Here is a 14,345-nt window from a genome sequence, read left to right as displayed (position 1 = left end):
ATATATAAAATGAGTGTAGAAAAGGTACCTCCTGAGATCTTCATACTTGAGTATTGCATAAGCTTTATATTGAATAAGTTTGGTGTCTTTGTGTTTCATTACTTTCGTCTTTGTCTTTATAGACCAAGAAACATCATGGTGTATAATTGTACAACGGGCAGCACTAATCCTTTCCACTGGGGTGAAGTTGGTATGATTTTACCTGTGTTTTTTAAATGCTAGAATATCTCTTAAAGAATCTTAAATGTCCATTGAGTTTTTAATCCTAGAGTATCCATGAGGCATTAAAGCCACTGAGTTAATCATTCACTATTAGAATAATAGTGACCAATGCTGCCTTGTGATCCATGTTTAATAGTGTTTCCAAAATGTCAAAATGCCCTACTGAATATTCCTATTAACTCCACCCGTGACTGAGCCTGGCTGTTTTTCTGTTGCCATCTTCAGCCCTCATAGCTAAACTGTGGCATGGGAGCAGTGCTTTTTTCCTTCTGCATGAGAACCCTCAGTCCTGATGTTGCCATTTCAAAGGCAGTATCATTTCCACTTACCACAATTGGTTTATCGAGTTATTTTTAGAGTAATAAGTGAAGGAGTTAGGATACATTTTGCCAGAATATTTCCTACTGAGCTTTCTAATTTAAATTCACACCTCAGCAGCTAGTATGTTATATGTTACTAGTTTTAAAATAGGAATAGTATAACTCGAAGCTTATTGAAACTTGAATCATTTTTAAATGATTGGTTAATGATTTCATGTTTAAAGTAAATTTATGGCATTGCTTTAGTAATAAGTCTTACTTCTGATTGAATACTTTTTGTTACACCTGCAGAACAATTTTGATTATAGAGAAAATCTTCCATGACATTTGTTTTAGGGTTTTTCTAAGGCATTTTTACTTAAATTTAAAGATTAAACATTAAAGCATATAAAAGTAAATAAAATCTAGAGTGATTTTTATGATAATTATTTTAGTTTTATTTCAGTAATATTGAAACACTTTAAAATGAGTGAATTTTTTTAGTCTTCCATTGCATTACAAAATTTAGTGAAAAACCAACTTGAGCATAATTTTGTAGTGACCATCTCAATATATATTTCCATTAAAGTATTGACATAGTTCATACTAAGTTTGTTTGTGTTGACAGTGAATAACCTAAATAAATTACAGCAGAGATTACTTTTGGGTTGTTTTAAGCTTGTTTGATGTGTTAATTTGATCAACTTAATCACAAGCAAAGGATGATCATTTTCCTTTTCTTTTTCAAGTTAAGTACAGTAATAAGAATCTGGAAAGAGGAACAGAAAGAAAGAAGCTATCGTGAGAAGTGAAATATAGAAAGTGTCTTACATTGTAAACTGACATGGGTAAAGCATTATAAGGATTTTGAGTGAATTTTAGGAAAAATTCATTCATCTAATTAAAATTCATAAATAGTGGCAGTTTTTAAACCCCTTGAATTCAGCAATCTAATTCCCATATTCTCTTAGCTACTGTAGAGACTAGAAAAGTTTGTTTTTTTAAATGAACGCTATTTGACATCTTTGGTAAAATATTTTGCATTGTAAAAACATATTTTTTTTTCAAAACTTCATTACATGGTTATTATCAAAGCTGTTACACAACTTTTCTTCCTCAGAATACCATGTAATTTCCACTTTCAAGAGGAATCCTCTCGAACAGGCCTTCAGACGGCCCAATGTAAATCTAACCTCCAATCACCTTTTATATCATTACTGGATTGCTGTAAGCCATAAGGCCCCAGCATTCCTGTATGATATCTACCTCAGGATGACTGGAAGAAGCCCAAGGTAATGATGACTAGCTCTGTCTTATCTGTTCCTCTGACTGTTAAACAACCCATGCTTACACTAAAATGCTTATTAACTCTGTATCTGTTTATGCTTATGATAAGGCTTAATGGCCTTTTGTGAATGAGAAGACTATGTCAGGAAAGCAAAGGTAGTGTTGTAAGTTACTCTAATTTGTTCTAAAGTTTGGATGATGAATTATTGTCATGTGTTGAATTCTAGGTCTAACTTTAGGTACTTTTCTGAATAATAATATTCAAAATGCTTTGATGCTTTTCCTACAGGGTGTTATGTAACTCATTCCTTCACGATGAATCCTTGTAACCAAGTACTCAGGCACCCCAGTTTTAAGTTCTATTCCAACAACCTGTTGTTCCATTATTGGAAGGGTGTCAGACATACAGTACCTGCATTATTGCTCGATCTTGCTCTCAGGTTGACAGGTCAGAAACCGTGGTAAGAAGAATAGCAGTAAATACACTATGTATTGGTAAGGTGGTGGAAGCTTGCTGGAGAGACAAAAAGTCGCTAGCATGAGCTTTACCTTTAGAATGACTAACCTAATTATCACAATCACAATCAAGATGCTAGGACATTTCTTAGAAATTTGAGATATTTAGGCTGATTATGGATCTTATCTTACTGGGTCGTTGATCCACCACCAAAATCACATAATGTAGGAAATGTCCTATATCCAGGATTGTCATTGTTATTATAAGCTGAAATTGAGCCCTTTTCCTTTCTCCCTTAAAAACTTAGGGGTGAGTTTTTACAGGGGGTTAAGGGTAAAATGTCTTGCTTTAGGTGGGTGATGCAGTTTTATATGAAAAGTGTAGGAGAGTTCCAGAAAATTAATTACTTCAAATACCTTATCTGCCCATTCAGCTTATAATATGCTAATTACAGTTTTTGACTAATTTTCCAGGTTGGGGATGACATAGTTTAAAAACAGTAACAAATGTAAAACTTTGTATTTTATTATTGTCATAGTAGCCCTTTCTTTCCTTTTTTTTTTTTATTGAAACCCCACAAAAAGCTTTCCTGTCTTTGCCATACAGTTATAGTGAAATGTACTATAAAATATGTATTTTATTAACTACATTGGTATTATAGTGGAGCCTTTGATTGGAGAGTTCAGGATTTGGGTATTTATGTAGGTAAGGAAGATGCTCATTCCAGAATGTCCATCGATTGCTCAAAAATAAAAAGTGAGGTATCTGCCAGTGATAGTGTGTTAGGATCTGAGTTAATTTTAGGTATTTCCTGTGAATTTTCTTACCATGATGTTCCTAATCTTTATTTTAATTATTGAAATATGTGAGAGGTGTCGAATTAAACAACTTTAAAGAAAATGTTTTCAAGTTTTTCTAAAATGATCTGTAAAATGGAATATTTACCATTGGCAGCATTTGTTCATGGCCAAAAAACAGGTGAAAATAGTGGCATTTTCTGTGCATTAATGATATTACATTTTATGGCAGAAAAATCAGAACTGGTTCCAAAAAAGTAAAAGGTAAAATGTATCACATTGCTGTATACAGAGAAAGGGGGCTCAGTAAACTTAAAAAAAAAACACACAAAAAACAAACTAGCCATATTTCCTAAGTGGTTCAGAGTACTTACTGCTGCATAATATATCATCTTAAACTTAGTGGCTTAAAACAGCAAGTCACTTTATTATTTTTTTTCAATGCATTATTTCTCTCGGGATCAGGAATTTGAGAAGAAATCAGCTGGGCAGCCTTGGATTGGGGGCATTCGTGTTGTTGCCACATTAAGCTGAAAGAGCTAAATTATGATGTGGACACCATGAAGTGACTAAGGGCCAGGAGTCACTGATTCTTCAGGCAGTGTATAACTTCAGATAGGGTCTTTGCAGGGCCAAATGATAACATTAAGGAAATTAAACTTACTTGTACATGGCAGCTGAAGGCTTCATGGAGCAGGTATTTTAGCCAGAAAAGTAGAAGCTTCTTTGCCTTTTCTGACCTGTCTAAGGAAGTCATGCATTATCACTTTTGCCTCATTCACTTAATCACATATCCTCTTAGATTCAAGGAGAAGGGAGTACAGAAAATGCTCAAGGTGAAGCTATGAGACAAGTGAGACAAAAGTACATTGCATTCCTTTTTGGAAAGTGCAGTCTGCTATAGTCGATCTTATGGTCAAAACAATTCATACTTCTCCAGCATGAAAGTACAGCTCTTCTTTCTCCCAAGTTTCCAGTGGCATAGATTTAACTCAGTTGCAGATTAGACTGTTTTGGAATGATACTATAAATATAGTTCCCCAAGTATATTTCCTTAAGTATTAGTCTGAAAACCTGTGAATTAGAGCAAGTTACCATATTTCCATATATGTGGTATGTGATAAAGAGAAAAGTATAAAATAATGGCTTTAATATTCAAAAGAGAATATGGGAGATGTCTTACTTTTCTCTCATTGCTGAGACAAAAATACTCCACACCCAAAGTTAGTTGAGGGAAAGGTTTATTTAGCTGACAGTTTGTAGAAGTTTCAGTTCATAATTGGCTGGCTCCAAGGCAGGGTGACATATGGCAGAGGGGCAACAATTCATGGTGGCAGAAGACAGTAAAAGCGACAAGAGAGAAGACAAGCCTCTTTCTGTCCCTTATATTGTATCCAGGCAACCAGGATTAGGGCCATGCCAAGCCAATCAGTGTACTGATTTAATAATCACAAACTCTAAACTCAGCCCTCTCTGAAAAGCCCCAGTTGACTCCATGAGCCTTTGGGGGGACATCTAGGCCAAAACCGTAGCAGGAGACACTCGGTAAGCACTGATTCATAAAAGTTCTGAATTCCAGTCAGGCAGGTATGTATTGATTTCTAGATTAGGACTCAGTCCTTCCCTCTGGAATATTGCAGAAGCTACTGATTCTGTTCTCTTGAGTCATCCTTTTTCCATGAAAAGTGGTGTGTTTGTGTAAAATGAATTAGTCTATCCTGCTTCTTGTTTCTAGAAAATTAGCAGTCCAGGGCAGTGTCAGAAAACTTTTCTTCTAAGATACCATGTAGTAAATACTTTTTAGATTTTATGGGTCATTTGGCTTCTTTTGCTACTATTCAACTGTGCTGTTAAAGAATGAAAGCAAACTGTACTTGGTGATGCTTACTATAATTCTAGCTGCTTACCTATAATCCCAGCTACTTGAGAGGTTGAGGCAGGAGGATCTCAAGTGAGGCAGTTTAGTAAGACCCTGTCAAAAGGGGTAGGGGGAAATGACTGTGACTGTGTTCCAGTAATAGTTTATTTTCAAAAATAGGTGGTGGGCTGCATTTGATAGGCCTTGGTTTTCTGATATTTAATAGAGACTTGTTTTCATTTTGTGTTCTCTCTGTCCTTTTGCATGTAAATTGATGTGATTGCTTTAAAAAATTATGAATATTTTGTGTATTTATTTTAAAGCAGTCTCCTCCATTAGACAAAAGACATATTTACAGATCTATTTGGAACAAAGTATTTTTGTTATAGCGTTTGAGGTTGCCGTGGACAGCACCTTTAGATCTTAAATCCTTGCGTCTTGGGTCCTGCTCTTCATACAATAGTGTTTCTTAAAAACAAATGTTTTTAAGATCTAAAGAAGCCATTTGTCTGAAAGTTTCTATGAGTCACTACTTCAGGTCATTCTAAAGTCTTAAAGAATTTTTTATCTTTATGCTAGATGTTATATTCAGATCACCCTTAAAGAATTCCTTATTGACATTTTACATACTGTGATGATTAGCTTGATTGTGTCTTTGGAGCCACCGAGGGGATTGGTGGAGCACACTTTTGAGTGTGTCTGAGTGGGTTGTAGAGGTGTGGCCTTGGGTACTATATATAGCTTTTGCCTTTTCTGTCTCATACTGTTCCCCTGCTGTGCTTCCCAGCCACCATGAAATAAACATCTTTGCTCCACTGTACTTTTCCACCATGTTTCTGCTTTGGAGCCAGCTGACCATGGACTGAATCCCCTTAAAATGTGAACTGAATTAAACCTCTCCCACTTTAAGTTGTGGGCATTGGATATTTCCAGCAATGGGAGAGCAGACACAGTCTCTCCATGAGACTCTCTCTTCCTTTCATGAGATAGATCATCTTTGTCTTTCAAGAAACATTGGCTGGATTGAGTTTTATTAGGTAGAGTTTCTATTATCCTCCCATGTTACCACAAGTGATAGGTTTTTTTCTTCCACTTTCCAAAAATACTTTACTTTGAGGGTGAGGGGGTGTTGGGTGTTGGGTGTTGAACCCAGAGTCTTTGCCCACTGTACCATGGAGCTACAGCCAGCCCCTATTTTTTTTTAGTGGTAGCCCTCATCAGCAGCTTCCTCAGAGCTCTTCACATCTTCCACTGCTAGCATTATTTTCCTGGTCCTTTCAGATTTCAGTAATGAGCTCCTTAAGGGTCTTACAGGTTTTGTCCATCACCTAATTCTAAAGTCAATACTGTATGTTTTAGATTTGCATTTTAGCAGCCTGTCACTTCCATTAGTGCTAAAAACTCTTTTACTGTTTTCAGCACTGCATCTCCATTCACCACAGATTTAATGTTACAAAAAACTTATTTATGTGTCAAAATTTCTGAAGGAAATTCTAGAAGGAATTAGCTGGGTGATTCTGGCTCAGGGTCTTTTAAATGGTAGCAGTAAAACAGATATTAGAGAAGGAACGCTGATGATAGAGGGGAGGAAGCATGCAGAGAAACTGGGGTGGCTAGGCTTCTTCCTCTCTTCCTGTAGTCTGAGAGCCTCTCCATGTGGTCTCTGCACATGGACTAGTTTGAGCTTCCTCGCAGCATGACAGCCTCAGGGACAGTTGGACAGCATACATGGTTACCTGCCAGAAGGCTCCAGGGGTTAGCATTCAAGTGAGCAAGGCAGAAAACTCTTACCACCTTTTCTGCCATAGCCTCAGAAGGTCATAGTGTCATTTTTTGCTTCATTCTGTTAGTTTTAAGTTACCTTTGCCTCTTGATGGGAGGAAGATGATCTGGGTGACATTGTAGGTAAGCATGTAGAATGGCAGATAATACTGCAGCCATCTTTGGAAATTAAAATTTTCTCTAAATCAGAAGCAGCCAATGAAAATCTTATCTGAGATTTGTCCTGTATGAGGCTTTCTGAGTATCAAAGGAGGAATGGTCCTTGGCCTCTGGGGGACTACAGTGTAGATTAAAAGCAACAAGGGCCTAAAATTTTTTTTAGACAATTTTATAAATTTTAAGTATGAAATCTTACAGTTTTTATTATTTAATTTCTTCAGATATTTAGTGAACCAAGGTACTGAGCTTTCCACCTTTTATTAGGACCCTAATATAATACCTAATAAACTCATGTCATTCAGAATATCCCTTTTAGTCATTTACATTGAGTGTCAGCTAGATAAAAATTAAATTACTGTGTATTTTAACATAATTTTAAATAGTATAACTCGGATATCCATCATACGGATTCCAGGGACCAGGATACGTGATATTGCATGCAGAAGCAGTATAAATTGTTCTTGCTTTTGAAATATAGCATTTTGTCACTGTTAGAAACAATGTCTAAAAATACAGCTTGTGGTCTTGTTTGTGGTTTTGTTTTTTTTTTTTTATCTCGACTCTAGCTTTACTTCTCTGGACTTGATATTTTTTTATCTGTGTGGTTCTCAGGGGAACATTTTAGAGCTATTTTTAGCAACCACAATTTGTGTTCCAGGTGCTACTGGCATCTAGTAGGTAGAGGCTATAAATGCTGCCAACCATCTTAACAGTGTTCAAGAAAGCCCCCACCACAAATTAAATGACTCAGTATATTATAGATGAGGTTAAGCAACCTGAGATGAGGTTAAGCAACCTGAGATTAAATGATCATTCAGATCTTACCCTACTCCAAGAGATTGTGATTGGTTATATTTTAAAGGTTGCCATAATAAAGAATAAATACTGAGACTATACATGGCAGGTAGTCAGTTTTCTATGGCATGTTAATCAAAGCATAGAGGTGTACAGATTTTCTTTTTATCCTCTGGAGTATTCAGGCTAGTATTTTATTACCTGATATTCTCTGAATTTCTCATATATACTTGTTCCACCCCTCTCCCAATTTTATATAGCAATCATTTTTGGAATGGCTTGATTAGGGTTTTCTTTAGGGATAATTCTGTTTTTTGATGCAGTCTGAAAATAAATTAGGTGAGAATTGCCAAGGAATTGAGAAGAAAAACTTTTGAAGATAGGTAGGTAAAACTTTTAAAGGTAGATAGGTAGATGATTTTGGAAAACCATGTTAACTGTTTGTGTGTATGATGAGATTCAGATATACTACACTAGCTGTGATAGCATGTATTGATTTATGAATTTGTTATATCTCATTCTCTTAAGAAAAATGCCCTTTTTTCTATAAATAGTGTATCTTTTTGCCCCCATGCCCAGGTTCTTTCTGTGTCACTTTTTCCTGTCTAGATACAACTTTTGATGTTTGATAATTTTTCTTCATGTTTAATGGAGGATTTATTTTGGAATTACTTTATTGAATGAAATAAGTTTTCTTTAATGATCAGTATTGCCCTTTCTTTCTGTAATCTGAATTCAAAGTTTCCTTCTAAATATACTTGAATGTGTTACCAGAGTTGCTTAGCTGATGATACTGTTTTGATTTTCCTCTCTCTCTTTTTTTTTTTTTGGTACCCGGGATTGAACTTGGGTCCTTGGGCTTTCAAGGCAGGCGGCAGAACCGCTGAGCTAAATCCTCGGCCCGTTCCTATTTCTAATGTTGTAATTTTCTACTATATTCCCAAAAGCCTCTAATTTGGGGACTTTATAAACTATGCATAATGCTAGTTCTTATTGTGGGAATATAAGTGGAATTATTTTTAAGTATTTATTTCTCCACAAATTATTTTTGTTTCTTTCCCTAGTTATCATAGGTAATGATTATCATATAGCCATTACTGCTAAAATTAGTGTTGTGATATTAGTGACTTACAGTGAGTAATAATAAAATGACAGATACAAAGAGTATGGCTCCTTGCCCTTTTTAATAACTAACAAATATTAAAATCTATTATTTTTGTACAAGGGATTTTGATCAGGGGTTTGGGGAGTGGAGTGAATATCTATTTCAGAAGTTTTCAGCATAAATAATTGATTTCACAATACATGCAGATAATCAAGTTTGGGGCCAATCAGTGTTAAAAAGAAAGTTTTTGTGTATATATATATTTTTTTTTCAATAGAGTTGACTAAATGGTAATGAGTATTTCTGCATACTTTGCTTCTCTGATGCTGCAGAGTTGGGATTATAACAAAGTACGTTATGAATTTACAGGAAGCCTTATTAAATGCAGCTGAACTAAAATGTAAAGAACAAAAAGCAAGGGAAAATGAATTGAAACCATTTATTTACTTAATACTTCATATATATAAAATTTGACCTTAAAGATGTTGGATACAGGGCTAGGGATTTAGCTCAGTGGTTCTGCCACCTGCTTCACAAGCGTAAGGTCCCAATTTCGATCCCCAGTACCAAAAAGAAAAAAGATATATATATTGAGAATTTCATATGTCAATAGAACACTCTTTAGCAGTAGTAAATTCATTTGCTGCTATTTCCAAAAGAAGTTTTGTTTTTGTTTTTTTCCACTTTGGATTTATAAAATGCTTTCCCAAGATGCAGAAATGCTCTTATTCCCTGCTGATTTGTTAAAGTTATTAAATTATATTCTTTAATTTTAATACTGATTTCTGTATTGGGGAAACTGATACTCTGGACATGATGGGATTTTTCCTAATCTAGGCACTATATGAATCTATCCATTTTTGTTGTACAGGATGATGAAAACAATAACTCGTCTTCACAAAGCTATGGTGTTTCTTGAATATTTCACAAGTAATTCTTGGGTTTGGAATACTGATAATGTCAATATGTTAATGAATCAACTAAACCCTGAGGATAAAAAGGCAAGTATTACCTGTTTTATGTTAGAAAACAAGTAGCATACCAATTAGAGAACCACTAAGCAGCCTGAGAAATAGATATCACCCACTACCATTATGCAACCAGAAAATCATTGGTCTGTTGTGGTCTCATTAGAGCTTTAGTCATAGTTATTGGTGAGGAGATTAAAAAGTATTCTATCTGGGCTGGGGATTTAGCTCAGTGGTGCCGCCACTTGCCTTGTAAGTACAAGGTTCCAAGTTTGATCTCCGATACAAAAAAATCCACAAAATAAAAACAAAAAGTACTCTATCTTAGAATGTATAAAGTATTTGACAGTGGCAAAGGCATTTTTAAAATATCAAAATGCTAACATCCTCCTTTCCCCAGAATTGATTCAGAGAATTTAACATCTTTCTATATTTTTTCTCCAAATGCCTGTTTTCTGAGTTTTGAAAAAAAAAGTTCAAAACTGTTTTTCATACACTTTTACTTTTTGTCGTTCTACATTTTGCTCTCCTCATTTGAAACTTGAGCTCTTTATATATATGTTCTTCCTGAGGTTATCCTTGATATTTTAATAGTATACCTAACAGTCTTAAGTTAGCAATTTCAGTGGCCCCTCCGTAGTGGCATGTAGGACTGTAAAATGTTTCTGTTGTGATTACCACCTCCAAACATGAATGTATTTCAGTTGTCTGTTTTGTACTTGGAAGGCAGCCACTGTGCCACTGAGCTAAATCCCTGACCCTGTGGTATAAATCTTAGTGCTTTGTATGAATCACACATTGTTTTCTTTTTTTTGCCCTTTTTAAGTTGTATTTTTGTTTGTGTTTTGTTTTTGTTTTGCAATTTCATGTTTTTTCCCATCTATTTTTGTTGCATTTATTTTTTTTTCTAATTGTTTTGGTAGGTTACCCTGAGATAACAGTATCTTAATTTAGCAAGGACTACTACAATTCATGCTAACACTTTTCATGGATAATGAAGGATCAATGCCTATCTGCTGCTGTTAGTACATATTTTAACTGTATATAAATTAAGCCTGACAGGCATTGTGTTTTTTTCAGTCTTAGTCTGTTTTGTGCTGGTACAGCAGAATACCTAAGATGGGATATGATTGGCCAGCATTATCACCCTCTTACTGTTCTTCCTGTCGTCTTCCACCTTTCTGGAGTCAGTCTTCATTCTAGAGTCATTCTCCTTCTGTTCTAAAAAATATCCTATGGTATACTTCTACTGTGGATATTCTGCTGATGTCAGATTGATTCAGTTTGTCTCTGCAAACATTTTTATTTCACCTTTATTTTTCAAACATATTTACCCTGGTATAGACTTCTGTGTAAGCTTTGTTCTATAGTAATTTTATACACTTAATTGTATGTTATCTGTGTTAGCAGTAATTTCCTTTGAGCGCTTGGGAAACATTGTCTCAGTCTTTTGGCTTCCATTGCTTTGCTGAGAAGTCTGCTGGTAGTCTAATACTTGTTCTCTTGGTGATAATCCAAGAGATTTTCTTTTTCTTATGTATTCTCTTATACCTAGGTATATATGTGTGTATGATTGATCTTTTTTCATTTTGTGCGGCTTGATATTTTACCATTTTGGGAAAATGTCTGGGCATTATGTTATTGCTTAAGTTCCATTCTTTTTCTCTCTCCTATTGGAACTCCACACACATGCACACACATGCACACATACACATGCACACATGTAAGTATATGTATCTTCTCATATCTCCTTGATAAATCAAGTTTTCGTGTTTGTGTGGTGTTAATTTTCATATTTTAGTGATTTATTTATAGTAGCATTTTTCTCCCTCAAATTTGATATTTTTAGGTAAGTGATATTGTAGTGAACAGTTTTATGCACACAGAAAATCACAATCGTTTGTCTGTATCCTAAGGAGCACTGAGCAGTAGATAGATAGTTCTCTTATTTTGCCATGAAGATACTTTTTCTGATTTGTCATTTTCATCAAATTGTCTAGTAGTTTATTTAAACTCATAAGCTAGCTTTCGTAATGTTTTTTTCTTGAACATACAGGAAGAAAGAGAATGCAGTTAGGAACTAGAAATAAAAAAGTGAAGGGATTTCCCTTTAAAAGAAGTAAATTTTTGACAAGTTTTTTAAAAAAATCACTCATTTAAATAATTTTTTCTCGTTAATGTAGACCTTCAATATTGATGTACGACAGTTACATTGGGCAGAATATATAGAAAACTACTGCATGGGAACTAAGAAATACGTTTTGAATGAAGAAATGTCTGGCCTCCCTGCAGCTAGAAAACATTTGAACAAGTAAGTTTTACATGGGTTTGAGTGTATCTTGTCTTCTTTATAAAATATTACCACACAAATGTTTCTGGTAAGCTGGTAACCTATATATTTAGGAAAAGTGCTTACTTTTGGGTTGGAACTATGGCAGTATTGATTTAGCTTAAAATTGTGCAAGCCTACTGTCTTTATCAGTGTGTATATTCCTTAGTATGAAGTTAAGATAAATCATTTGAGTTTTTAAAAATCACTATTATCTTCTCATATTGCTATTGAAAAAGTGAAAATATTATTAAGAAAACAACTTTTAAACTAGAAGTTATTTATTTACAGGTTTTCTCATTCATTTTCTTAGTCAAATAATTCTTGAAAGAGGAGAAAAGATGTAATAATACATCATTCAGTTTAGAATTTTATCTTTGTAAATTAGAGTTAGAATCTTCTTTGTCTCTTTGTAGAAGTAATATGTACTGAATTTAGAAAAAACAGGTTTTAAAATTACTGATAATCTATCATTTAACCAGTTGAATAGATAAACTGAGGTATAAGAATGTTGTGTTTGCCTACACATATTGTATTAAGTGGCAAACAAGAATTTTTAACTTTTAACTCCTTGTTCAAAGCTTTTTTTTTCTTTATGACATTGTTCCTATATTGGTATTCTGTCTTGGACTGCATGCTAAAATTAATGGAATTGTGTGACACTATTTCATTATTGCCATGTTTTACTCGTAGATGAGGACTTGTGTGTTGGACTTTGATCATGTGACTGTCAGGTATAATAAGTTCACTTGTCTGATAAGTTGTAAACAACTAAAGATGTCAAATGAATTTACAGTACTTTGCCTGTATTATGATGTATATAATGAACAGACTGTTTTAGGTTACAGTGACACCTCAGTGCACATACTTAATTCTTTCCATGATTCTGGTTGTAAACTGAATTGGACAAAAACTACATCAAATTCAGTGGTTAGGGTCAGTGTTGTCCTTATGAGGAAATTTGATTTGCTTCTTGTGCTATTTGGTTTGTGACCAGAATCATGGGAAGAATTAAGTTTGTGAATCAAGGTACCACTGCAGTAGGAAGTTCAAGGCATTTGTGTATTTTATGTACAGTATTCTTAATGCCTAGTCCATTACTGGGCACACAAGAATGCTGATTAGTATTTATTGAATGAGTAAGTGTATAGATTCTCGAACACTTTGCTGGATTCCTTGTTAAAATAGAGGTGTGGTGTATTATTTGATGCACCACTGTCTGAGTCATGTACAGTCAGGTTAGTTTGAATTTTGCTGACGTTCTAATTTTTAGAATCTAGTTTTTAAATGTTTCAGATTAATATAAATTTGAACTATAATTTAGTTTAAACCCAAGCATTAATGAGCTGCCATCCAGAAATACTTCATTCTAGAAAATATTGTCTAGCATATCTCTTGATTTGTTTTTCAGGTTGCGGAACATACGTTATGGGTTCAACACTATCCTTGTGATCCTGATCTGGCGCATTTTTATTGCAAGGTCACAGATGGCAAGAAACATCTGGTACTTTGTGGTTAGTCTGTGTTACAAGTTTCTGTCATACTTCAGAGCGTCCAGCACTATGAGATACTGAAGACCCAGAATTTCGCATTAGAACATCTGTACATTTGGTGGTCTAAATGCACAAAATGTAAAATGTACTTATGTCATCTCACCTTTTGTCCAGACGTTAAACCATCTTAGATCAGTGTGTAGAAAACATGGTACATTTTATGTAACATTTTAATGTTATGCTCATAAAACCTAGCGAACACACTGTTGTATGCCAGCTCAAATCTGTCTACAAGAGCCACCAATGATTTAACATTTTGGTCCATGGAAAGAAAAGGGTAGGATAAAGGCAAGCATAGGGAAATAGGAACATTGACCAGTATAACTGTGCAATTCTGGAACATATTAATTAAAAATGCCTTAACATATAATTCTAATATTCAGTGCAATGGAAAGAATTTATTTGGACAGAATGCTAGCTAAGTTGGTAGATACTTGATCCTTAAATGTTTGGTTTCTTTCATCAGTTATAGTGGGTTTTAGTTTTATTAAAACTATAGCCAAACTATTTTTACTTCCTTCTGTAAGTTATTAGGGGTATTAAACATGAAAAATATGTTCTCACTTTTCTTTTTCTGATTAAATGCCTGGTACATATCATATTTCTGTAAGTATAATCAGTTGCTTTTATAATCAGAAGGCTATATATTAAAGACCCTATTGGATCTAAACGGGTTTGAAAATCTATATCAATAAAACTGTTAGCATCAAAAAGAGTAGGAATAAACTTTCTTG

At 34.4% G+C, this 14,345-nt stretch overlaps 1 protein-coding gene across 3 annotated transcripts in view; it reads left to right on the top strand.

Annotated features, from left to right (window-relative positions):
- Positions 1–13,810, top strand: part of Far1 (fatty acyl-CoA reductase 1) — a 57,799-nt gene extending 43,989 nt beyond the window's left edge. For 2 of the 3 annotated variants that reach the window (XM_010615221.3, XM_033764130.1), the window contains exons 8-12: positions 123–190; positions 1,642–1,813; positions 9,633–9,762; positions 11,913–12,040; positions 13,470–13,810. In XM_010615221.3, coding sequence (XP_010613523.1) covers positions 123–190; positions 1,642–1,813; positions 9,633–9,762; positions 11,913–12,040; positions 13,470–13,632 — 661 coding nt within the window. In that variant the 3' untranslated portion in view covers positions 13,633–13,810. Of the gene's footprint in view, positions 1–122; positions 191–1,641; positions 1,814–2,097; positions 2,270–9,632; positions 9,763–11,912; positions 12,041–13,469 lie in introns of all 3 variants that reach the window. The other variant, XM_010615223.3, reaches the window with a different exon arrangement.
- Positions 13,811–14,345: the final 535 nt, after the last annotated feature.

Source organism: Fukomys damarensis, unplaced genomic scaffold (genome assembly GCF_012274545.1).
Source record: "Fukomys damarensis isolate Sample0158 unplaced genomic scaffold, DMR_v1.0_HiC HiC_scaffold_16, whole genome shotgun sequence".
In the NCBI taxonomy this organism is placed as follows: domain Eukaryota; kingdom Metazoa; phylum Chordata; class Mammalia; order Rodentia; family Bathyergidae; genus Fukomys; species Fukomys damarensis.
This window is presented reverse-complemented; position numbering and strand designations above follow the sequence as displayed.